This window comes from Anas platyrhynchos, chromosome 3, assembly GCF_047663525.1.
Source record: "Anas platyrhynchos isolate ZD024472 breed Pekin duck chromosome 3, IASCAAS_PekinDuck_T2T, whole genome shotgun sequence".
Taxonomy (NCBI): Eukaryota; Metazoa; Chordata; class Aves; order Anseriformes; family Anatidae; genus Anas; species Anas platyrhynchos.
Window position 1 is genome coordinate 50,173,970 of NC_092589.1, and position 24,813 is coordinate 50,198,782.

The window sequence follows — 24,813 nt, forward strand, 5'->3', positions numbered from 1 at the left end:
CAACTTATGTAAATGTCAGTGTATATTTATAAAAAAAAAAAAAAAAAAAAAAAAGTGGGGAAAAATTATGTACCATCAGTCTTCAGGAACTTCTGTTTAATTAAGACCAATGCAAAATCACATTTCAGGTTACAGTTGCATTCATTATTTATAATTTACAGAACCAGCTGGGGGGTAGGGTTGGATTGTTTTTTTAACTAGAAAATACATCATCTGTCTCCTACTCTGATTTTTATCTTGAAGTTAGATTGGTAAATGATACACGTGTTGGAAGGAGGGAGGGGGTTGTTATAATTTTAAAGCGGTGGTTTGGTCTGTACTTTAATATTGCAAACTGAAGCGTTCCTTGAAGCGTATTACTCTTCACCAGTCACAGGCTCCCTCTGGGTAGAGCGTGCCTTTGGGCAGCTATCGGTGAGCTCTGCTTTCAGCAGCCCGTGTGTGCCCCGAGCTCCACAGAAGAGCGCCGTGCCTCGCACACCTCCCTGGAGGGTGTTTCTGTACGCTGTGTGCCCTGCCTTTGCTCTCAGGGTCTAAAGGTGAGCCCTGGTCTGTGGGCTCTGCGGCCAGCCTAGGGCCCCTCGCTGCCCACCCCTAGGGATGTTAGGTGATGAAGCCCTGCTTCCTCTCCGTGTTCCTGGTCGAGTTGTTTGGGCTGTTTTTATAAATAGCCTGCTCTGGTTTGAAAGTTCAAGTGTGTGCTAAAACAGCAAAGAAAAAATAATCTAAATCAAGATTCAGAACTTTATTTGGCTATTTGTTTGGATAAGAGCATAGAGAGACTTCCTGTTCAGGTCTGGGGCTAGCCCTTTGGCTTGGGCTCTCCACAGAAGTAGCTCCACTCTCTCCTGTGCATCTTCTTCTGCAAGACGATGTGCCTCTTGCACAAAGTTCATAAAAGCAGAGTCTTTCTTTAAGAACTTTGATCTGTTTGTTTGTCCTATTTATGTGCTATATCAAGGAGTGATTTGATGTGCTGCAACATCTGGATTCGGAGGATTCTGGGATGAGTTCTGATTTGTGGAAACCTGCAAGCAAGACTCATTCCACAGAGCCAGGCTACTGGAGGAGCCTTTGCATGCCATCTGACTGGAGTGTTGTCATCTGCTGCTGTGCTGTTTTTTCACAAGCTTCACAGTTACACCCTTAGCAGTCAGAAATAAATTGTAAGAAATGGTGCTCACAGCAACCCAAGTCATGAGCGATTTCTGTCCTTCAAATGAACTTGCTGACGTTTCTTCCACTGCTATCAGCCTACATGGTAACTCTGGTTGGAGAAGCTGTTGGCTTTCCAGCTTTGCAGGCAAGACTTGAGAGAAGATCTAAATGGGCTGCATGGAACCCCAGAGACCTCAGGCAGGGCGCCAGCTGGCACCCTAACAACTCCGCAGCCTGCGATGCAGCAACCAGAGCTGGGCTATTGCTGCTTCTCAGTTTCAAGCGGCTGTGAGAAGCCCAGATGACCACCAAGAACATTTTGTCTTGAAAAGCTGTGAATCTTCATAATGCAAAGAGAAATGTCAGCTTGCATGAGTTAAAGGAGGGCGTTTCAATCACTTGTAATGCAGTAGCATGTATGGCTTAGACAGAGGGAACAACATTGTCTCATTACCTTCCAAGTTGATAAGCATTGCATTAATCGTTGAGGTCAGAGAGTCATGTGGGTCCTGTGAATATCTTTAATTTTGAGAAAATTGGGGCAACGAAGGTGGTGGTAATTGTTCAGAACAAGAACTCATTGGAGAAGTTTGAGGAAGTCACTGACTCTTGCCACAGGCAGCCTCATTCTGGGATTTCTTTACTGCTTTGATCGGTTTGGCATGGGATAAATTTATTATTTTTATTTTATTTTCTAATTTTATTCTGGTACCTAATACACTTTGTGTAATATTGTATACCCTGCTTAAACTTTGAAGTGTTTTCTTTTGTTTCTTTGGTTCTGTTGTGCTAGAAATACTTGAGATAAAGTTCAGGAGCAGAACACCAAAAGGACATATGCATCTGATTTTGTGATACCCCTCTGTTCCCAGCACGCACACAACATGTTTGCAAGATGGGTCTTAATTTTAGTATTTCTGTGACACGTCAGATTCCTCCTGTACCTCCTTGAAACAGTATGTCTGGCTGCTGCTCCTCCTAATTTGCAAAGCACTGAATAGGAAAATGCCTTGGTTACCAGAGAGGGACAGCCTGCCTTTTGTAACTGGCAAAGGCTGTCTTTTTAGGAACAGGATAGAAGAGCGTAAACTCTGAGTCTGTTGGTTATGCTGGGCTGCTGTGCACCACATAAGCTAAACCTGTGTTTGCAAGGAAAATCATTCCATGCAAATAATTCTCAGAATAAGACAGTAGCCATGTACAAGCAAGGAGATGGTTACCTCTGTGTGCACCGTTTCTGCAAGTGTTTTCTTTTACTAGTGGGACTACAGAGCAGAAAGCCAGTAGTGCTTTTGCAGGCACCCTTTTAGTTAGATCAGTAAGAGGTGAGACAAGCTGGTCAAAACTTCACATCCCTTCCTGCTGGAGCAAACGAGCTGTCAGTTTCCTGAGCAGGTCAGGATGCTTGGGGATTCTTTTTCTGACTTTCTTACTGCACTTAAATGTTGAGGAAATGTTAATGCAAGCACAATGAAGCTGAATGTGACTTGAGAGGCACAGATCTTTTGTTCCTTACCTGTGATGTGATGTTACTGTGTTCTTCAGGTGTATGTCTGACTGAACTAAATATAGTATTTCTTATTTGTGTTGCATTCTTTGTTTATTTTTTAAAGTGCTTTTTTGTATATTTACCTATTTGGATGACTTCAGTTTGAGGAGTTTTGCACTACACCCAGTACAAGTATCACAGCTTCATGAGTACTTGATGGGTATATTTGATCTGTCGTACTTCATTTTTAATTCATGAAAGCCATTTGTTTGACTTGTAGCTTCTGACCTTATTGTCCCGTTAAAGAATGCTTGGTGAAAGTCACTGTTAGGGATTCAGAAGCTAAAATAAGCACCAGGACACTGTTCTTGTCTCTCAAGACCTCACGTGATGAGATGCTGTAAGATTGCAGGCAGAGACAAGGAATTCAGGGAATGCAAGTGAAAAATGAGTAATGGCTTTGTTCTGAGCTGTGTTCTCAAAGTGAGAGAGGTTCGGTGGCCATTCACCATTAACTAGACACTAAATTAACTGTGGTGTAAGAAAGGTACCAAGTCAGCTTCTTGTTTCCAGTCCTGAAATTCAGAGCGAGTATGTTGTGCTTAGGAAAGGCCAAGTAGAAGTTATCTGCCTTAGCTCCTGAAAATCAGTTGTCCATAGCATATTATTTCTGGCAATATATGGATATTTCTTAAGAGTGCACTGGTTATCTGAAGTAAAAGGTAAATGGAAATATTATTGGAAACATACAGAAACCTTTGCTGCCATTACTGCAGTTTTCTTGTTCTGTTGTGACTCTAATTCCTTCTTTTTGTCTTTATACCTCTATGAAATGTAGCTCTTAGTAAAAGGAGGGTTTACTTAAAAGCACTACAGATTTTTTTCTAGGTTTTAAATTCCCTTTTGCTCAGTTTCTTAATCAAATTCACTTTTTTCCCCAATTCCTGCTACTTCCTATGGCAACTGGTATTCTCTTTTAAATGATCAGTCAGAGTGCTCTCTGAGGTTGGTTCCTTTTCATCAGTAACTGAAAGTGGAGGTTGAACATGTGGAAAATGTGGATCCAGAGCAAAGAAAACAATGATATTTTCTCTCTTGATGTGCCACTTTGTTCTGAACTGCTTTCTTTCCAAAGTCTAAATTTTTGTTTGATTTGAAACTTAGAGAGGATAAACCTGGTCCACATAGAAATGAAGACTTCTGTAAGGATAATATGTAAGAAGGAGAGGCATTGGGTGAGAATAGCTTTCCTTCCTTAGGATTTGCATTGAACTTGATTCACTTGAGTCAAATAACTTTTCTCATCTTCAGATGATCTAGTTAGTACATGCAAGCAATGCATGTAGCAAAAAGTCACGAGCGTGGGAGCTGTTCTGAGTCCTAAGTATGGATACTGCCAATAGCCCTGTAATTAGGGAAGTGCTAATGATTCATTATGTCAAAGAATTCAACTCTGATTGAATAAATACAAGAGAAGACTAAGGCATCTATTAACTCGGTTCATGTTTGCTTTTGTGCGTGCTCAGATTTTGAGATCCTGGCCTCTGAAAGTTGATTTTTGGCTGAGAACTCCTTTGGGCCGGGCTACTTTATTTTTATTTTCTTTTTCCTAGTGGCAGGAAATAGGACTAGAAGAGAGTTTTGAAATAAATTCATGCTTTTTCTAGCAGCAGTATAATGCACTCAGTTTAATATGAATCTTGTCCAGTTTCTAAATCTGTCATCTATGAAAGGAATTAGAAGAAGTTTGAAAATATACAGATACTTGACGTTTTGGTTATTTTACACAGTTGTTCTTGTGTCTCTCCTAACCTGCCACAGCTTTATATTTGTGTATTTTTCCACCCCCAATATTTGGGGGAATGTGGGGGGGGGGGGGGGCATCCTAATAGCCTTTTCCTTTGTAGACCTGAATAATACAAGTAGACCAGAAACATTAACTGGCAAGCTAATGTTCCCAGATACTTCTCTCCTCTGTCATTTCTAAATTATGAGGCTCTCTTTTATTAGTTCTGCAGGGCTTGTCCTATCAAAATTAATCTCATTTCTGTTACCTTACCTCTCAAGGTCATCTGATCCGTAAAATGTGTTCTGACTTCGCATCACCCACAACATTTATTAATTTGCATCGAATACCTTAGTCTGCAGAAGAAAAAAAAGGAGATCTTTCTTTTCCAGATTGACCAAAAGACAACGTATAGTTGCACTTTTTAGGGCAGGTCTCCTTTTAGAGCTGTTTACTAATCTTCAGTTTTTAGTGGTGGTTTTTTTTTTTTGTGTGTGTGTGTGTGTTTTTTATTTCATTTTTGTTAATAGTTCATTCTTTCCTTTCCCCTGTTTGTACATGTTGTAAGCCTTGTAAATAGCTGAAGTTTTTTTCTGAAAGATTAAATTATGCCAGATTCTTGACTTTTATTCAAATCAAGTAGCTCCTAGCCCTCTGGTCTCAAGAAAAAGCTCAAACAGAAACATTAAAGATTCAAATGCCTGATGGCAAGTACTTGTCCATGCATTTGGTGTTTTATAAAAGTTTGGGAGCAAGTTTGTAACCATAATTGTAAATCCAATTCTTGGATTTAATTTTTGAGTGTATCAAATTAAGATGGCACTTCCTTAGTCTTATAAATTATAAGTCACACCGCTCTCCTTTAAACTTCTGTTTTGTGACTTAGACAGTATTATGCCACCCAAACCAGCAAGATCAGAATGGGAGTAACCTCGTAAGTACTGCTTATCCAAGCCGTCGTTGTTGCAAGAGCTTTCAGCAGGATCCAGAGGTTAGTCCTTGCACGCAGCCCCCTGGATAAGGCACAAGGCAGGGCCATACACAGTCACAGCATGCCCGGAGGGGGGTACTGAGGGGTCAGGTGCTGTTTTGCTATGTCCCAGGGTGTGTGAAAGTCTAAGTGTTGTCAGCTTATCTTTTTTATCAAGTGGTCGCTGTGGTGTAAGCCTAACTGATAAGGGCTATCAAGCGCTATATTACTGATCATTGCAAAACATTTAACATCCTTTGGATTGTTTCTGACCTTCCCTTCTCATGTTTCCTCTCTCAGCACTCAAGCCTGTGTGTGTCAGTGCTTGCACAGGTGAACGAGCTGTATTTCTTGCTTTGAATACGTCAAACACTGATAAGAAAAATCATAACCCAATAGTCAGTGAAATCTGACCTCAAGTGCTGCTCACTGATAAGCTGTTTCCTTCTAGTAAAGACAGGGCAAAACTTTTCCCGATACACCTTATGTACCTTCCTTGTTTTGGATCACGTGTGCCATTCCCTCACAGGGCTGAGGGAGCACCAGAGCTGTACGGGACCTGAAGCAGAGATGGAGCAGGTCAGATTTTGCAACTGGGCACTAGTTACGAGGCATCAGTTCTCCTGATAGCATTGCTTGGAGAATAATTGTTTCTTTCAGGAGCACATTACAGTAAAACCTGCATGAGAAGTCTGGCTTTAGTGAGGCTACAAATAAGAGCTCTGGTAAAGCGTGCTGAGCTTATCAGATGGCCTGGTGGTCAAAGCAGGTCCTGGGGGGTTTAACAATTGAGTTGTGAAGCCTTGCCCCCTTCCAAGGGAACCATTAGCTTGTGTTGCAGAGATGCCAGGGGAACAATCTGCAGGACTGGAGATGCTTTAACACTTTATCTCATCGTATCATGGATAGCAGGAGGCTGCAGTGTGTCTGTTTTTTTTCTGTTTGACTCTATGTTGTCTGATTGGCATAGCTGGGATTAAGCAAAGTGGATAACGTAAATGATCCAACATCTGCAGTCAGCAGTAATTCTTCTTGTTAGACCAGTTGGCATGCCTGGAAAACTGGAAAGGATTTGTATGCAGGAACCCTTCTTCAAGTCTAAAAGAGAAATCACAATCTTTAGGTTAGGTTCAAATTGAGAACAGTTAATTGAAGGGTAATTTCTCTATTCACCCACTAGCCTGAGAGTGAGGAGGAGAGAGGGCTGGTTCCTGTGGACGTGGGGAGAGCTGGGGGTGCAGGACAGAGGAGGGAGGGGAATCATCAGTGGATCTGTGATGTTAGTTGGGAGTACGCAGGAATTATGGAGGTGACAGAAGTCATAACTTCATAAGCAGCCTTTCCAGCTATCTTCTGAATGATTTTGGCATATCACAGACTAGCTTTTCTTTGAGAGGAAGCAGCGATCCTCTGTACAACTCTCAAACAATGAAGAGTTAATGCTGACCGGAGCGTGTAGACATTACTCTGATAGATTTAGAGGTGAGGTGTGGAGCTGCGGCTTTCTGGGGAGCACTGAGGGTGGCTGCCCTGTTAGCTCTCAGACAGGCAGGCTCTTGTGGAGCCCAAGCAGGAGACTGGTATAAAAACAGCACGAAGGAGTTGCCTGGCTTTTTTACTTCTTTCTAGATTCCATTGAGATCTGTGGGCCAAGATCAACACGTGGAGTCAGGCTCTCGGTTCATGCTCCACGGCCGTTTTTGTACCTCTCATAACCTTGGGCACAGTTATCAGTAAGTCGCTCAAACAAATCCCCCAACATGGGAAAAAAGCGTGTGCACTCGGGACAGAGTTGTTTCCTCTTCTCAATCAACCTTGTTCTGTAAGAACAGTGAATTCTTCCCAAATAACTCGTTGGGGATCACTGGAAAGCTGGAGCACTGATGGCAAGCGCAGACCTGGTGGTCACGGTGTGCCATTCGTAACAGTGAGAAGCTTTACTGAAAGCAGCTGTGTGGGGCAGTAGTTCTTCAATTAAAGATACACGGGCTTAAAAATAATAAAACCCAGCATGAAAAAAAGAATTATTTTCTGCGTGTTTAAGCGAACAGGAAATTGCTTAAAGTGAGATGTTGAAATCAGACTGTTGGTGCTCCCTCTGCACAGTGCCTTGCAGTGAGTGCCCTGTGACCACTTTTAATTTGCTGAGCAGTTCCTGTGCACAATAGAAGAAAGCCGGTGGTGTTATGGGCAACAAGAAGCCACATCCGCCAGAGATGCGACTGCCTGGTTTCATGCCCGTACAGAGCAAGTGGTGGTGCCGTGGAAACTTGCCAGGCAGTGTGTTGTCTTTCACCATTTGTTGGTACAAACTCCTTTGATCTGTATGTATTATACTGAGCACAGCCATTTGTGGCCAAAAAAAAAAAAAAAGCACATGGTCTTTGTTGGAGTATTAGATTGGTGAAGAGAACTGTGTTAAAAGAACCTCCTGCAAGCAAATGCTGAAATAAATGGGTCTCAGCCTGAACATACGAAAGGGCTGGACTGTGTTTATCTCTTGCCTTGAAAGCACATCCAGTAATTTATTGTGATGGGTGGGGAATTAAGTCATCATTCCTGGATTTCTCTCTGTTGGTGATTTCTGGCCCTAAAAGCACAGCCATGCACGTCCTTGAAGTGTTATTCAAGGGAGTTGCTGACAGGATCTCCCATGGGGACTGAGGCAAAAATCTCCAAAAGCAGACCTGCAGCCAACAGAGAAAGTTTTGATGTTGTTGCTGGTTGGTTGGCTGGTTGGTTTTGTTGCTGTGATTGTTTTAAATTTGTGTGCATGATTCCCCACCAGTGCTCTCTGCCATCTTGCTGAAAAACAACTTCAAGGGGAGAAAAAAAGAAGTGCAAAGGTACAGTTGTAGCATCACCAGCTTAGCGTGGGTAAGTAAGGGGCCAAGGCAAGCAGAATGTGGATTTTGGTTTCTTCTTCTGTTTAAAACACTCAACTTAAACATTTTCCAGCTGGTTGAAGACCAGGAGCTCTGTCTTGGAGCAGACCAGATTTCTCCGCTGTACCTCGTTGCTGCTCCCATGAGCACCTGTATGTAAAGAATGGGAACCTGCTTGAAGCTGTCGAGCTGATTCCTTGCCTGCTGGGCTCCATGAAAGTCCTCCCCCTCATTTGGGGGGTGAGGGAAGGCAGTGCTGGGCAGAAAATCTGTATGTGCTTTTTGTAATGATAAGCTATACTAAGAGTTCTTCCTGTGGATGTTTAGTAACGATCCAGCTCTGACCCCCAATTGTTTCACGTTCCTAAGCAGCGCAAGTTTACAGCAGAGCTCCTCTCCTCGAGTTTTTCCTCACAATCACTTGTAGCTGCAGCAGGGGATGGAGCAGACAACCAAACCAGTTGCCTAGTGAGGCTAGATGCATGCTGAAGCACTGGGGTAGCCTGTCTCAGGAGCTCTGCAATTGTCAGTACTTGATTTGGAAAATGTTTGAGATGCACCTAGTAGGTGTAGTCTGATAATCTGAGAAGGAAGAAAGTCATTCTTGTAAGTCATTCATTCATGGACAGTATTTAGGCAGTATTTAGCCTTATTTTGCCATGACTTTTTTTAGAAATGCTTTTTCCCGTCTTTTGTGCAGTGCACTGATTCATCACAGCCATTTATCTGGTCTGGTCCTCAGAATGGTGGTTGTGGCTCGCCCTGCTTGCCTTGCTTTTGATTTGTATTGGAGTTTACTACACATTTATCACATCTTCCTACAAGAATAAAGGAATGTGGAGCTTGTCGATTTTCTCGGTTTGTGTTGCCATGAGGCATAGGTTAAGAAAATGACTAATGCCTTAAAGAGGAACAGTTCTGTTGCCCTTTACAGTAGGTTAGGTACTTGCATTGCCTGCTTTTTGTACTTTTATTTTGTACTTATCGTACTTTTCGAGTCAATACATAACTATGCTTTCAGTCGCGTTCTGAAACAGGTGTTTTATGGGTAACCTAGTAAGCAGATGTTTAGGTGTAGTATCAAGAGCAGTTGGGCGAGCTAAAGAAATTTACCAACAAAATCCATGCAAGGACAGAAGAACAGCCTCAGCTGTTTCAGTGACTCACCCTCACAAAACATCCAGTTGGAAAGTGACAAGTCTCAGAAAACTGTGTGTTTCCCTTCCCCTGGTAAATGTTTTTCACATAACTAGTTAGCCTTGGAGATGTTCTCCATTTAGGTACTTGCTCTTGAAGTGCAGGCGCTGAGGCAGTTCAGATTCGAGCACCGAAGGGGTACAGGAAGACATCTGCTCCCACAAAGGGTAGGTGCCATTACATGCAGCGGGGTGAGGGTTGTTTTTTTTTTTCTTTCAGGGTAGAAAAACTAGAATTTCTCAGGTAGACAAAGAATCGGTGTTAGGCATTTGAAGGCACGCTTTTTCCCTGCAGTCAGCCTCTCCTGGAGCTAGCTGTAATTTACTGAAAGGGAATTCCCTTCCAGCCTGGGGTGAGATATTTCATGTTTGTTTGTTTTTATTCTCCCTTCCTTTGCATTAATTGTGGGGAAGTGTTAGTGGAGGAGTTGGTTTGTAAGATAGGAGCCCCCCGTGACGTGGGTGAATGCGAATTTACCAGCTTAGTCATGATATTCTAACTCCAAAACCTCATGAAAGGGGGTGGGGAAGATTAGAAATCTTCCTTACACTAGAAATCTTGGTCCAGCCCTGGTTGGGAGCAAGACATATTTTTTGTTCTTTATATTTTTCCCCCCTATACAGCCTGACTGGTGTACAAAGAGGGGGCTCACAGTGGTTATCTGCACTGTGGAGGAGGCAATGAGAACCTGTATGAGTGTCCTTGTGCTGTTGGGCCAGCGCAGGAAGGTTTTGGTAATAAATTTCTGTGGCGGGTTGTGGAAGTAAGCTTAAGCTGGTGGCGTGATGCAAGAGCAGTGCAAACTGCCATTGCTGGCCATTGCTTGAGAGCTGCAGAGAGAAGGGAGGCTGGGAAGAAGGGAAAATAAAGAGGGGAAAGATAAGGGAAAGCAAAGCATTTAAAACTGAAAGGCTGGTGGGTGGTGTTCACTGTATTTAATACAGAAGCATTCAGTGCCCGCTTTGTGTTCCTGCAGTGACTGCAGGAGCACGCCAGCAACAAATGGGCATGTGGGGTGAGGAGCAGGGACAGGCTTCTGCAGGGTTTATTCAGACAGAAATCCTGCTCGTGCAGGATCCAAGTATGTGCAGAAATCTTTTTGTCTGTGCTTCTTTGGAATATACTGGAGACTGAAAATACGAAGAGCTCTGTGTATGTGGCATACCCGTGTAGTGAAATTCCTGATGTATTATTCATTTTGTTCGAATTTTTAGGAAAAGACAAAGCACTTCAAGGGAGATGACTTTGAAGTTGTTGGTTTTTTGGTTTTTTTTTTTTTTTTTTTTTTTTTTTTTGTTCTCAGGTAGAGTTGGCTTTTTTTTCACGAGGACCTCACAGTCATCATCGGTACATGTTTATTTCAGGCAAGAGGCTTAATGGCAGTCGAGATCAAAAGAGAGAAGCTCCTGTCTGACAGTCATTCTTTCTGTCACAGCTAGGGCTCCTAGCTAAGCAAAAGACAAGCAGAAACCTGTCACAAACTTCTTTTTCTGTGCTTGTGTTCTGCCCTGGGATGTGATTGTAGGTTCTGTAAAGGTTTGCGAATTGGTGGGTTGTTATTGTTCAATTTTGCTGTGCTTTGGGGAATGAAAGCTGCACTCTTGGAAAGATGTTGTGTATGTTTGTCACAAGGCAGTTCTTCGTAGAGCAAGTCTTGGAGCTTAGCCATGTATCTGCTTCCTCACTTCCCTATCTCTACATCTCTCCCTCGCTGGGATGTGAGCATCTTTGGCTGTCATTGGGAAATCCGTTTCCAACCAGCGATATCCTTCTAACACGTGGCAGCTTGGGTCTCTGAGCGTTGCTTTGATGCGTAATAGCAGGCATTGAGTAATGGGTGCGCCTGCCACCGTAGTAGTTATCTGCTTTGATTAGGAGTAAACAGAAGGACTGACAAGTCAGTCATTTATCTGCACCTTAAATGTGTTTTTATCATATTAAAGTAATGTTATTTGAATAGAGATTGTTTATTAGCCTGGCTGTAACACTGTTAGAAGAAATTCATTCATGCCACTAACGTGTGTTCTCCAGCGTACAGCACGATGTCATCAAAAGCTTCAGGCAATTAACTGAGCTAATGATGACTGAAAAAGTAGAAGACTTGTTCCTGCCTGTTCTCTGTTTTCATCTCCTAGTTGAGGCCAGTGGAGGACCTAAACTGAAAGGGTTTCAGATGTGTTTCAAGGGCCAGCTTGGTTGTGATCTTCCCTGAGGTGCATGAGGATGTGTGGAGCTCTGGGGTTTACCTGAGGTCAGGAAAGCATCTCAGGTGGCTCATCCTTCCTGCAGAGACGTGTGCCCTGAGAAGGGGGTGCTTTTCTCTGAGCAGAGAACAGCCCCTTGCAGTGGAGCTTTGCTTCAGTGCAGAAGTTTCGTGGTAGCTTTGTCAGGAAGCTTTGTCAGGAAACGTGTCCCTTGCCACCTTCTCCTCTTCATCGTGACAGACTCCTCTCATTTGTCCTGTGATCACCTTAGGTCTTCCCAGGGGGTTCCTCAAGGAGAGGCATTGCCTTTAGATGTTTTTTTCCCATTTCCTTGGAGATAAAGCTCTCCAAGCTTGTTGGTTTTACTGTGTCACTCCAACTTTCCTTGCCCCAAACCAGAGGAACATTACTGCGTAAAGGTTGATTTCACAAGTCTTGTGGTCAGGCTTATAGTTACGAGCAAAATAAATACGGGACTTAATTCTTGCCTGTGCTTGATAATGGGATAAGCCAATGGGAAGGTAAAAACTGTATGATGGTCACCAGGAGGCTGCTGAGGAACCGCTCTCCATCTTGTAAGTACAGCTCTGTTTTGAAGAGCCCTCACAGCCCTACAACTCCTGGTGTTTGTTTATTAGAATTAAAATCTGGAAACAGATCTGAATGCCAATCCAGAACGTTTTAGGAGTACTTAACAGGGATTTCCCTGTTGCCCCCTCTTCCGGCCCCCATCCCTCCCTTGCTTAATCATTTCATCAACTAAAGGATGTGCAGATGTACTTGCTATTAATAGCTCCTCTTGGCTCTGCACACTTTGCCAGCCACCCCCCTTATCTTTAGCCTGGGGACGGCAGTTCCTCATCCAGTCCGAGCTGTTGGCTCTGCTCTGAATGATTGATACACTCCTGGCAAATGTAAAATGCATCTGTTGTAGCAGGACACGCAACTGCTACTCCTGACAAGTTAAAAGGATGATGCATAAGGTGTACGTGCAGCAGACCTGCTTCCAGATGTCTTGTCCAAGCTGCTTTCTGGTCTGTAATTGTGCAGTTTTTAGAGGTTCCTCTCTTTATGCCTTTCATTTAATTGACTCACAATTGTGCTTTTGTAACTGTCTGCCACTTAACTCGTGTTTTTAGATGGCACTTCTTTTTTGTTTGTTTGATTATTTGCTTGGTAAAGCACTGTAGTGAATAGTAATGTAACTCTCAACAGAAAAATCAAGAATTTTACTATCTGATGTACTTCAGTCTCCATTCCATTGTGGGGCAATGACAGCATAGCATAAAATCAAGAGAAATGTGTACGTGAGAGATTCTTGTACTGGACAGTCCCATCTGTTAGAAGTTACTGGCCCGAGTGGTCGGACTGAGTACAAAATGCAGTCACTGGCTGTGCTGTCGCCCATATTGCATATAGGACGTCCTGAGAGCACAGCAGTTGGAGCCTAGCCAGCCAGGAGCCAAGTGGTGCTGATGTGGAGTGAGGCCCGATGTGTTGTCAGTGCTTCCAGGGGTTTCCAGCTGGCAGAACTCCTAGGAAGGAGTGTGAGGAGCAGTGCATAGTGCAAATAGGCCTCTTTGTTTTTCCTATAAGTTTGTTTCATTCTTCATGTAATGTTGTATTGTAAACCACAAATGCTAATTTTACGTGTATCTTGATAATACATTTTTAACATTAAATTTGTAATTCTCAAATAAGTAAAACCCCTCAGTATTGCTATAAAACATTTCTACTCCCTCCTCCCATGCCATCTCCTTATCTCCCTTTCTCCCCTCTGCCTCCCCTGCCTTACCCTTTTTTTTGCCCTGTAGTGTTGAGGCAACTGATACTTTTCAACGCATTAATAATTTGTGGCTTTGCATATGCGCTGTGCATTCATTTATGTCTTGTTCTTTATTTTAGAGATGGTGATGTTATTGGAATGGTGGTCGGGCACAGACTGCACCCTCTACACTGATCCAGAGAGTTACCACAAGTATGGGAAGGAGAATGCCATTGTAATTCTTAATCACAACTTCGAAATTGACTTTCTCTGTGGTTGGAACTTCTGTGAAAGATTTGGAGTCCTTGGGGTGAGTTTTGATTAGCATTAAAAAAAGCTTCCTCTCCTTGGGTGTGGGGAAAAAAACACACACAGATAAATTCTTTGTGTTTTTGAGAGTGTTGTGGTTTAACCCCAGCAGGCAGCTAAGCACCACACAGCTGTTTGTTTGCTCCTCACACAATGTAAGAACAAAGAAAGGTGAAAGTAAAGTACAAGTGCAAGAGCACGTAGGTTGAGAAAAGGCACTTTACTCAGTGCCAAAGGTAAAGCAAAAGAAGGAATTCATTCACTACTTCCCATCAGCAGGCAGACGTTCAGCTGTTGCCAGCAAAGCAGGGCTCATCATGGGTAACAGTTACTTGGGAAGACAAACACCATGGCTCTGAACATGCCTCCACCCTCCTCCTTTCCTCAAGCTGTTACTGCTGAGCACAGTGCCCCATGGTGTGGGACATCCCTCTGGACAGCTGTCCTGGCCGTGTCCCCCCCCCAGTTCCTGGTGCACCCCCAGCTCCCTCACTGGCAGGGCAGTGCCAGGAGCAGAAGAGTCCTGAGCTCTGTGTGAGCAGGGCTCTGCAGCAAGTCCTAAATCCAAAACAGAGCAACATACCAGCTACAGTGAAGAAAATTAACTCTATCCCAGCCAAAACTGGGACATTAAGTTAACAGATCTCTGTTCAAATTTCATGCAATTGTCGTCAGGACTTAGAGACATGAACCTAAGTCAGTGCAGTGGAATTACATGGAATACTGGGTTAGGGTTGTTTGGGCATTCATAGAAATGTTAAAAGTATTGCAGTTACAGCTGATGAAAGAGGTATTTTTAGCCTGTAGAGGTTTTACAGTTGTTTCTTTCAGCGTGCTTGCTGCGTAACTATTTGGTTGATTGTGCTGCAGAAGGATGAGCTACTCCATGATACTTTGCCAATAAATTGCAGAATTTGTTTGCCTTCTCTAGAGCTGTCTTACAAATCCACCAAAACCATAGCTAGAGCTTGAATGATGTAGTTAATGTTGTCTCTCAGAACAAAAGGGCTGCCATCTGAAGTGAAAGCACTAACCAAGTGTTAACTAGTAAAGGGTGGGAGAATGGGTTATCCACAATTGAATGTACTATTGCGTTAAGCTAGGAGTATGTGTGCATTTGTTTTTAATTTTTCTTGTGTCCCCTGTTAGTTCATAGAGATGATTCTAGCACCTCTCCTAAGCTGGTTTGGTTTAGTTCTGTGATTCTGATGATATTTTCTGCTGACAAGAGACTAAGGAAACAGTTTCACCCTCCAAAGAAAACAGACTAATACCTCATTTTGGCAGTCTTCTATAGTATCCTCTTCTAACCTTGCTACTGAATGCTGTCAAAAGTCCTGAATTGAGTTTGTGTGAACCTATGACTCCTTGTGGCCTTTCCTTTTGGCTCTTTGCATTTGCTGGATATTCAGGCACTACTTGAACGCCTTTCAAATTCGAGTCATGAACATCTGCTTTAAAACAAACAAATTCCACAAAGATGAAAAAAAAAAAGCACCACCACCAACAAAAATGAACAATTACAACAAAAACAAAACAACCTGAAAACTGGAGGGAAATAAACCAAAGGACTGCAGGTCCTGCATATCAATGAAATGGCTGTTGGCTCCTCATTACTGTGGAACAAGTTTACTGTCATGTCTAGGCCTCAAGTACAGAGCTGGAAAATATCATCAAAGACAGCAATAGATGTAGGGAAATGTGTTTGTGGCAGACAGATATATGTGCCAAAAGCATTCTTCTTTCTGTATTCTCATTATACAGTGGTTCTTTAGTATAGTCTGTCTAATTTTGTAGGCCTAACGATGACAGTTCTCGAGATAAAGCTGTACTGTAGAAGGTCAGGAGCTTCTTCAGAAAGCAGCATTGTGGAAAATTAAAGGGCTGTTTCTGTACGAACTAATAGGGACCCACAGGGTCAGAAATCTCTTGTTTTACGTTGGTGTTGTGCGGTTGGATTGAATTTCATTAGCTTTAATTATTTTTTAATAGTTTTTCCAAGTTAATCGAGATTATGTTTTAATTTTGTGTATTGTTCCCTACACATAAGAAGGCCACTGCATAAAACATTAACTATTGCACAATTACTCTGCCGCGCTAACTGAAAACACTGCTGTCTTTGGATGCTGAGTTATTACTCAGTTTGTATCTTTGCTAATCTTAGGGATCGTTTAGGAACTGATATATCTTTTTGTAATTACTTCTTAAAACTATTTCGGTCTTGATTAATGTACTGTGGTTTTACTTTCCAGAAACTGTTCCAGGAGGAAATGGTTCCCATGTGCTCTTACTTGCGTAGATGTCTTAACACAGGAAAGCAGTTTATTCCCCTGTTGGGGTAACCAGTCAAGGTTCATCATAAGCCATCAAAATAAACAACCAAAAAAAAACCACACCCCCTTCACCAGCTGTCATCCTAGATTTGTTTCCTTACAGGATTTACTGTATTGGCATACTGATGCTAGGTTTGGTGCAGCACAGGAGTGGATGGATGCCTGGCGGTGCAGGGTATAGCTTGGTGTGACTTTGTGCTGTCTTACACCAGCTTCTTGTGCAATTGTACTGTGCAATACTGCAGGATTTGGTGTGGCAGCACAATTACGAATGTAAAAGCCATTATGCTGAAGGCTCATCTTGCCCTGTCTTGAACAGAGGCCAGAAGCAAATGTTTGAGAGAGAGTTGCAAGAACAAGGCAAGCATACAAAGAAATTTTGAAGGGCTGTCCAAGCCCCCAGCAATTTGTGGCTCGGGGAATTTGTGAGCTAATGGCGTTTTATATTTAATGGGGTTTAGTTTTACGCTGCAAAGTGTCTATGCAAACTTTTTAGGCATTTATCAACATCTCACTACGCTAATCATGTACTCACTGCTCTTGAAAGGGAAATTTTGCCCATGCCATCCTATCTTCTGCATCTGTTCTGGTGCTTGTCTCATCGGTATTAGCGTGTTTCAGGCACTTCTCTCTGTCGTGCCGTACCTGCTTCTATGAACGAAAGGAAAGATGACTGGGGAGGGTGAAGAGAGAGAAGATGAAGACAATTCATGGCTGAAGGAGTGGAACTGATTGCGTTTAGCAGCAGAAGGTGGACAGAATGGCTTTGTTGTGATATCCAGCAGTACCCTACAGCCATGGCAGATGATGGCCATGCTGTTAAAGACACTGTAAGTGTGTGCCCAAACTGTTTTACACCTTGAACTTCTGTTAAACGAAGCCACTAATTCTAGAGTTTGGTGGTGCTGTGCTTGGTTGTTTTGTTGTTTGTTTGTTTGTTTGTTTTGAGTTTTGAAGGAGTAGGTAAAAAAAAATCTGCCATTTCTGACATTTATTTTACATTTTTATCATACTTTTGGATATGATTTTTTATGATACTTGTGGAGCAGCCATTCAAAATGCTAAAAGGTACCAGCTCGACAGTGCTGAGTGAGAGCCAGAGATCTATTCATTTACAGAGGAAAAGGAGAAAAGCCCATCAAGAAGCAATTCTGTGCTCTCTTTCTCTCTTGTGAGCTATTCTAGGCATAGATTGTCTTGCCAGTTGCAGTTGGGCTCCATGTAGCTGAAGCTGCTGGTGCATGTTTGTGGCACCAAACCATAGAAGATTTTTGGTGGTTGCTGGAAATTAGATGTTGAGGGTGCTCTGCTTTTCCATGCTGTGCTGGCGAAATAGCTGGGGCCAACTCTGGTGAGCCTGGGCTTTGCTTCCTTGTGTTGACAGGTCCCTGTGCTGTGCTGCACCCTTCAGTTTTCTTGCCTGTGATATTTGACCTAGGCCCTGTATTGGCATTTAAACGCATCAGTAACAGTAAGTTTTTCAAGGTGTGTGCCAAGCAGCCCTTTGAAAACAGGCCTACAGGAAACAGGAACTTTCAGTCAAGAAACAGGCATTTTCTGAGGAACGAGATGTTGTTCAGGACTTGAATCAAAAGCACGCTAGTACACTCCCTGCCGGGACTCACTGTTACCCTTCTGGTTCAGTGCTTGATATAACGAAGCAGTGCTAAAATAGCTTTTTAATCAGTTTAGTAACCCTTTTCCTGAGATGAAGATATTTATATGAGCAAAAATTGCCTCCTCTTTAAAGCTAAATCTACTGGTTCATCTGTTCATTTTCCAGTGAACACAGGTAATGCTTGTTATAAGCTCCCTCTTAATTAATTTTTCAGAGAGCATTGCTTTAATAATAGAAAGGAATTTATTGAGTAAGCAACAGCAAGCAAAACAGCGCTGGGCGGCCGGGGAGTCTCGGCTCCGCCAACGGCGCGCGCCTCACCCCCCCCAGGGTCCCTTTTTATATCTTGGTGATCTCAGGATTACGCAGCACGTCCGGGTATGTTCTGCGACTGCGCGCACTGTTGCTAGGGGGTCGTCTCTGTCCCTCTGGTGGTCGTGAAGATGAAGGCCGTAGTCTTCCTCGGCGTTGTGGTTCAACTTATTTCTTTATTTGGTCATGTTGGCCCAGCGTGAGACAGGAAGGCAGGGTGTTGATACACTAGTTTAACAACTTATCAGAAAATGGTTACATGAACTTTGCAGCTGTGTTTTCTGAACAAAAGAGGCTACTGAGATGCAGAAGGAGGGAAGGGGAGAGGATTCTTTTTTTGTTACATTAAGCAATGGAATTTTCATAGTGTCTAGCTAAGCATTATACAGCTCCTTACTTCAGCAGGAAACCTTCGCAACACCTGCTCCTCAAATAAAACTCTTTGTTTTATAATACAAAGGACAATGAACAAACATCTATGGTGTATGTATTACAATCCCTCCTTTTTCTTTTAGTTACTCATTTTGTTCATTGAATCTCTGCAATGCTTGACTACTAAGAACTAATGTTTCCTCGATTTCTTCGTTAGTACTTACTGGCTCATATTTGGCACGTATAAGCATTAGATGTGCCGCTTCTAAACGACCTTTTACAATTGCAATCAGTTTATTAAAAATACATGGCCCGAAAGTTAGCGCTGCTATTAATAACAATAAAGGTCCTGCTATAGTTGACAGTAAGGTAGTAAGCCAAGGTGAATAATTAAACCAAGATTCATACCAGTTCTGCCGGTCTTCATATTCTCGTTTTCTCTTCTCCAATCCTTCCCTGAGCTTGGCCATGGTATCCCTTACCACTCCAGTATGGTCAGCATACATGCAACATTCTTCTTTCAGGGTTACACACAACCCGCCCTGTTGTAGAAATACCAAATCTAATCCTCTACGATTTTGTAGCACTACCTCTGAGAGTGACCTGACAGATTTTTCCAGGGCTGAGATAGATTGTTCAATCCGGGTCAGGTCCTCATCCACAGCAATGCGTAAAGAGGTGAACTCTTGATTTTGCTTGACCAATGAAGCAACTCCAGTACTGACCCCTGCCCCTCCCAAGATTATTAAAGTGGCCAGAGTTAAAGCTGTGATCGGTTCCCTTTTTTTCCAAATGATAATTTGCTGCCGTGTGCTGAGCATACATATAATCCTCAGAATGGTATAAAATCCTTGGTATAATTATTACCTGTACACAGAGATCATGAGACGCATTAAAGACTCTTAGCGATAGACAAGGAGTCACACCTACTGATGAGCAAACCCACCTGGCGTTGCTAGCCGGGATTAACCATTCAGCTGATTGTTTTCCATTCTCCGTGATATTACATAGGTGGCGCTTCCCCCCAGGAACCGTGCCCACACATCTACCACTCCCAGTGACTTGTGTTAGTGTTACCCCTATCTCTTTACCCCAGTTGCATTGTAGGGGGTTGCTCTCGTTTGTGCGGGTGAGCTCCCCAAGGTCCCCTATAGCATCATAATATGGGGGCCTTATACTAAAACATAACCAGCAATGCTCTGTCATATTTGGGTTTGTTTTGTTTAATAGTTGGTAGCTGGCATTCATGACCTTCCATATGTTACTCTCAGCTATGTTATCATTTTCAGCTACGTCTGAGCTCAAAAGGCTGCTGAAGGTTGGCACTGTAGCATTTTCTGCAGGCTGGATTCTCTGAACATTTCTTGATAATACCTCATTTGGTCCTACCGCCTGGGGCTTATCAGCAACCTCCTTCTTTATTAGTATGAGCCCTCCCCTGTCAAACCCGTTTTCGTAATATCTTACACCCCATGTTTTTCCCAGTAGCCAGGCCTGGTCGTTTGGATTAGTTACATTAAGATACAAAAAGTTACAATTCCTAAGCCTTTTACACCCATAGGGCCCATATTCCACTTGCAAAAATTTGTCTCGACCAGCCCCGGGAATCCAATCTGAAGCAATGGTCTCACATCCCCAATAAGCACAGAAGTAAGCATTTGGAAAATTGCAGTAGCTCCTTCCTGGGTTAGAACTTGGGCAAAAATAGTAACTTGATACATTCCTGCACGAACCATCAGTAGTTATTATTTCACATAGAGTAGTTTGGAAACTCGGTGCACCGGCTATAGTGACAGTTCCGAGGATGGTTTGATCTTCCCACCTTATTAAACTCCACTTGTAAGGCTGATGGGGGTGAGCAGATCCATGGTTTATCAGGCTGGTAATAATGACCCCAATGTATTGTAGGAGGTGATTAAAACCCATCTCTCAAGGTGCTTTGACCAGGCCTTGCCCAGCCTCTTTAGTGCTTCCCCACCATTTTACTCCTCTGCCTCGCTCGTCAGTTCGGTTGCAGCGAACTACGAGGTATCGATTCTTCTCGGCAGCAGCAGTATTCTTCAGGGGAATCTGAGGAATTGCCCGCACCTGTTTCAAAGAGATGATAAATAGGGTTTCCACCCACTCCCACAATACACAGCCAGCACACAATACTTATCGAGTCCGTTTCAGTGTCAGCTTCAAGTCGTCAGGGCCTGGAGCTGCCTCCCATTTACCTTCCCGGATTGGTCCTTTCACACGGCTGGCATGCGTCCATCCTTTCTCCGCAGTTCGAATAGCCGTTTCTGTGGTAAGCAAAACAACATAGGGGCCTTCCCCATCGTGGTGTTAAAGCAGTCTCTTTCCAAGTCTTAATTAGAATTGAGGGTGATCAAGTGGCAGTTCCAAGTCATAGGGCATACCATATAGCATTTCAAAAGGAGAAATTCCTACATCAGTTCTGGGCTGTGTCCATATGTTTAACAGTGCAAGGGGTAAGCATTTTACCCAAGAAGCCTTAGTTTCCAGCACAAGTTTTGTTAGTTGTTTCTTAATTTCACCATTCATTCACTCTTCCTTTCCAGAAGAGGAGGGGTGCCAGGGGCTGTGAAAATCCCACTCAATCTCTAAGGCCTGCTTTGATCCTTGCAGTAAAGCTTTTCACCCATTCAGTCACGTGGTCAATTAGGACAAACAAGTAACTCAGTAAAGTCTACCTGTATACTTTGGAAAGGTCAAAGCCCTGGCTCCCGTCCCCCTCTAGATAGGTTACAGAAGGCCTTTTTATTTACCTTTTGACATATAGTAGTACATCCTCTACATGTGTGCTTCCCTAAAGTATATATTCCTTCACAGACATGCTTTCTTAGAACAACATCACACATTGCTTGCACCTCCCAATGACTCTTCTGATGTAAAACAGTTAATATTTGCCTCATTATCACTTTATTCAGCATTTCTCTCCCATCAGGGAGTATCGATTTTCCTTAAAATGATCCACATATTTGTAACATTAATACCTCCTTGGGAGGTTGTAATTGCTCCAAAATCTTTTTTTAGAATTTACCCAAATAGATAGGTGGCCCTGTATAGCCCTGAGGTAAAATTGTCCACCTATATTGTTGCTTCCGCACCCATTTCAGGGTCTTTCCAGTCAGAGGTGAATATACATGTATGTTTGCTCTCAGGGCCAGAGAGCACTCCATTAATAACACTGTTATTCTAGTCTAACAATTTACTAGTTGAATGCCCAATTTAATCATCAAATCCCTTCCCAACAAGTTAGTCTCTGCCTTGGATACATACAATAATTGCCCAGTGATCATTTTATCCCCTAGTCTCAGCTTGGTATCCCCCAAAAGTGGCACTGTTATCCCAGTCCCTTCTACCCCCATCACATTTAGGGTTTCATTAGTTAATTTAATCCCTGATACTTTACAAGTAACAGCAGTTGGGAGAGCAAGAACCCCCCCCCGCAGACACCAAAGTCAGTGCAGAAGGAGGGGGAGGAGGCACTCCAGGCGCTGGAGCCGAAGCCCCCCTGCTGCCGCTGGAGAGGCCCCTGGTGGAGCAGGCTGTTCCCCCCTCCCCGATGCTTGGGAAACTGAACAAACACCACAGCAAATATGCAAATATACCAAAACTTCTAGACTGTTACTTAGATAATGCCTACATCACCTTTCCCTGCTCATTCAACTTCGAATACCTTTAACACTTTCAACAAACCTTTTAACACGTACTTTATCTTTCTCTAGCCTTTACTTTTCTAATGCCGACATCAAAGGCTCAGTCAGGGGCCAACTTAATTCCGTACCTTTTCCCTCCAAGATGCTGAAACAACATCAATATACAACATTTCATCCTGTTTTCCTTCTTTCCACAAAAACAACATTGACTGTAATATGGTGTTATAATTAATACTTCCATTTAGGAGCCACTCCGCTCCATCCTCTAGTTTATAAAGCGGCCACCACTGATTACAATATTTAATAAGGGTTCTTTTACTCTCTGTACCCTCTTACCCCACTATATCCCTTCAATGTGTTAGTATACATCCTAGGGGGCTTTTCCTCGGGATTTCTTTGCTTTGAACTTTTCCTATTGTAATCTGCAGTGGTTAATATTCCACTGTTTTCCTAGAAGCTCTTTACTAGTCAATCCCAATCCCTCCAAAATCCACAATATATAGATACACAAGTAAAATCAGACCACTGGAAATTAACTGCCTGTAGACAATTACACTGGGAACATTTAAACCTGATGAACCGATAATATGCCTGGGAAAATTTTGTTCCCTTAAACATACACCTCAATGGCAGTTCTTATATTTTCATATTTACATATTAACATATGTATAAAAGAACACTTTAACAAAAATGCCCGGGCTTTTATATATACAATATACAATGTACAGTTATTATTCCAGTTACAATCATTCCTCAGCAGCTGGAAACATTGTGTCAGTTGCCATTAAAGCTCGCTTACCCTCCTCCTGTCTCTTTCTTAAAATCTCGGACGTCCCCGGAGTTAATGGGGATGGCCACATATTCCTAGTCACTGGTCCCTGAACGCTAGAGTCAGAGTCGCTATCAGAATCTCCCTGGGGTTGCGGATTAGGAAGCCTGGGAGTCGGAGGGGCTGCAGGTGGTGGTGGTGAAATATAGGGAGACAGTGGGGCTGGGATCTCTAATTCTCGGTTTTTCTTCTGCCTCCCATCCCCTCCTTTTTCTTTTAGAGGATATAAATCGGCTTGAGTTTCCAAGCTGATCCACAAATGTCCATATTCACTTTCTTCCAAACTAAAAGGTTCCTTTGAGTTTACATAAATATTTAGGGCCTGGCAAACTCAATCTTCAAAGGACCCAAATACAGGCCAGTAAAGGTGGTCTCCTCGAATCTGTTTACCACCCCAAACTTCAACACAATAATGTATCATTTTTACTTTATTGCTTCCCCGCCTAAAAGGGGAATCCTGCCAATTTTTAATCATTAATCCCAGGGTAACCTAACATCAGACGTTACCCTGCCCATGGGACCAGAAGGCTTACTCTTCTTCTGTCCCATCTTCTGGAGCGCCTTCACACACACACGCACAAATCGCTTCCCCCTTTTCGTGGCCCAGTCCCTCGCGGGATGTGGGAACCGCACTACCGAGGGGTCCGCACTCGCTTCGTCCGCAATTGGACGTCTCACAACGCTACGCTCCAGGATACCCAACCCCAACCGAACGGATCACCGGCCTATACTTACTCACTCCTGAGTCTTCGTTCGGTCTTCGTGCACAAAGATTACTAGGGGTTGCCGGCTTTATTTGCTTGCTGCCGAATTTAGGGTTCGTCGGTGAAGGATTTGAATGAAAGTAGTCCTAGCGAAGGCCGCTGAAATCAGCGGGGCGCCCCCTCCGAAGGTCTTTCAATCAGATTGCCTTCATCCGAGTCACGGCACCAAATTTGTTATAAGCTCCCTCTTAATTAATTTTTCAGAGAGCATTGCTTTAATAATAGAAAGGAATTTATTGAGTAAGCAACAGCAAGCAAAACAGCGCTGGGCGGCCGGGGAGTCTCGGCTCCGCCAACGGCGCGCGCCTCACCCCCCCCAGGGTCCCTTTTTATATCTTGGTGATCTCAGGATTACGCAGCACGTCCGGGTATGTTCTGCGACTGCGCGCACTGTTGCTAGGGGGTCGTCTCTGTCCCTCTGGTGGTCGTGAAGATGAAGGCCGTAGTCTTCCTCGGCGTTGTGGTTCAACTTATTTCTTTATTTGGTCATGTTGGCCCAGCGTGAGACAGGAAGGCAGGGTGTTGATACACTAGTTTAACAACTTATCAGAAAATGGTTACATGAACTTTGCAGCTGTGTTTTCTGAACAAAAGAGGCTACTGAGATGCAGAAGGAGGGAAGGGGAGAGGATTCTTTTTTTGTTACATTAAGCAATGGAATTTTCATAGTGTCTAGCTAAGCATTATACAGCTCCTTACTTCAGCAGGAAACCTTCGCAACACCTGCTCCTCAAATAAAACTCTTTGTTTTATAATACAAAGGACAATGAACAAACATCTATGGTGTATGTATTACAATGCTAAGCATATGTAATCATTTTAAACCCTAATTATCTGTTCCATATGCCAGAAAATAAATAAATAAATAAAAAGTTATTTATATTGAAGCTTTCTGTTGGAAGAACTGAACATTGCCTTAAAAAAAAAAAAAAGGTGTGAGAAGAGTCTTCTGCTAGATTACTGCTTGGGACTGATAGGTATGTGAATCCTGATTACTTCCCAGTGCTCATTCATTTGTATATTTCAGTATATTAATAGGAGTTATATGATTGTTCGTGTAGGCAGATAAAAACACGTTATTACTTGTATTTAATACAGCATCTTAACATATGCTTGGGTGTTACATCCACTAAAATATTGCTGTGTTACTTTTCCAA

The 24,813-nt window shown here is 43.0% G+C and overlaps 1 protein-coding gene and 1 long non-coding RNA gene across 4 annotated transcripts in view; one reads left to right on the top strand and one right to left on the bottom strand.

The window, feature by feature from the left end:
• AGPAT4 (1-acylglycerol-3-phosphate O-acyltransferase 4) overlaps window positions 1-24,813 on the top strand; it is an 81,758-nt gene that overhangs the window by 28,843 nt on the left and 28,102 nt on the right. For all 3 annotated transcript variants that reach the window (XM_027454275.3, XM_027454276.3, XM_072035885.1), the window contains one exon: window positions 13,595-13,764. In XM_027454275.3, coding sequence (XP_027310076.1) covers window positions 13,595-13,764 — 170 coding nt within the window. The remainder of the gene's footprint in view (window positions 1-13,594; window positions 13,765-24,813) is intronic.
• LOC113845265 (uncharacterized) lies at window positions 17,917-24,450 on the bottom strand. Its single transcript, XR_011808310.1, has 2 exons — window positions 23,628-24,450; window positions 17,917-20,683 (listed from the first exon to the last, which is right to left on the bottom strand). It is a non-coding gene; the product is annotated as an uncharacterized lncRNA (long non-coding RNA).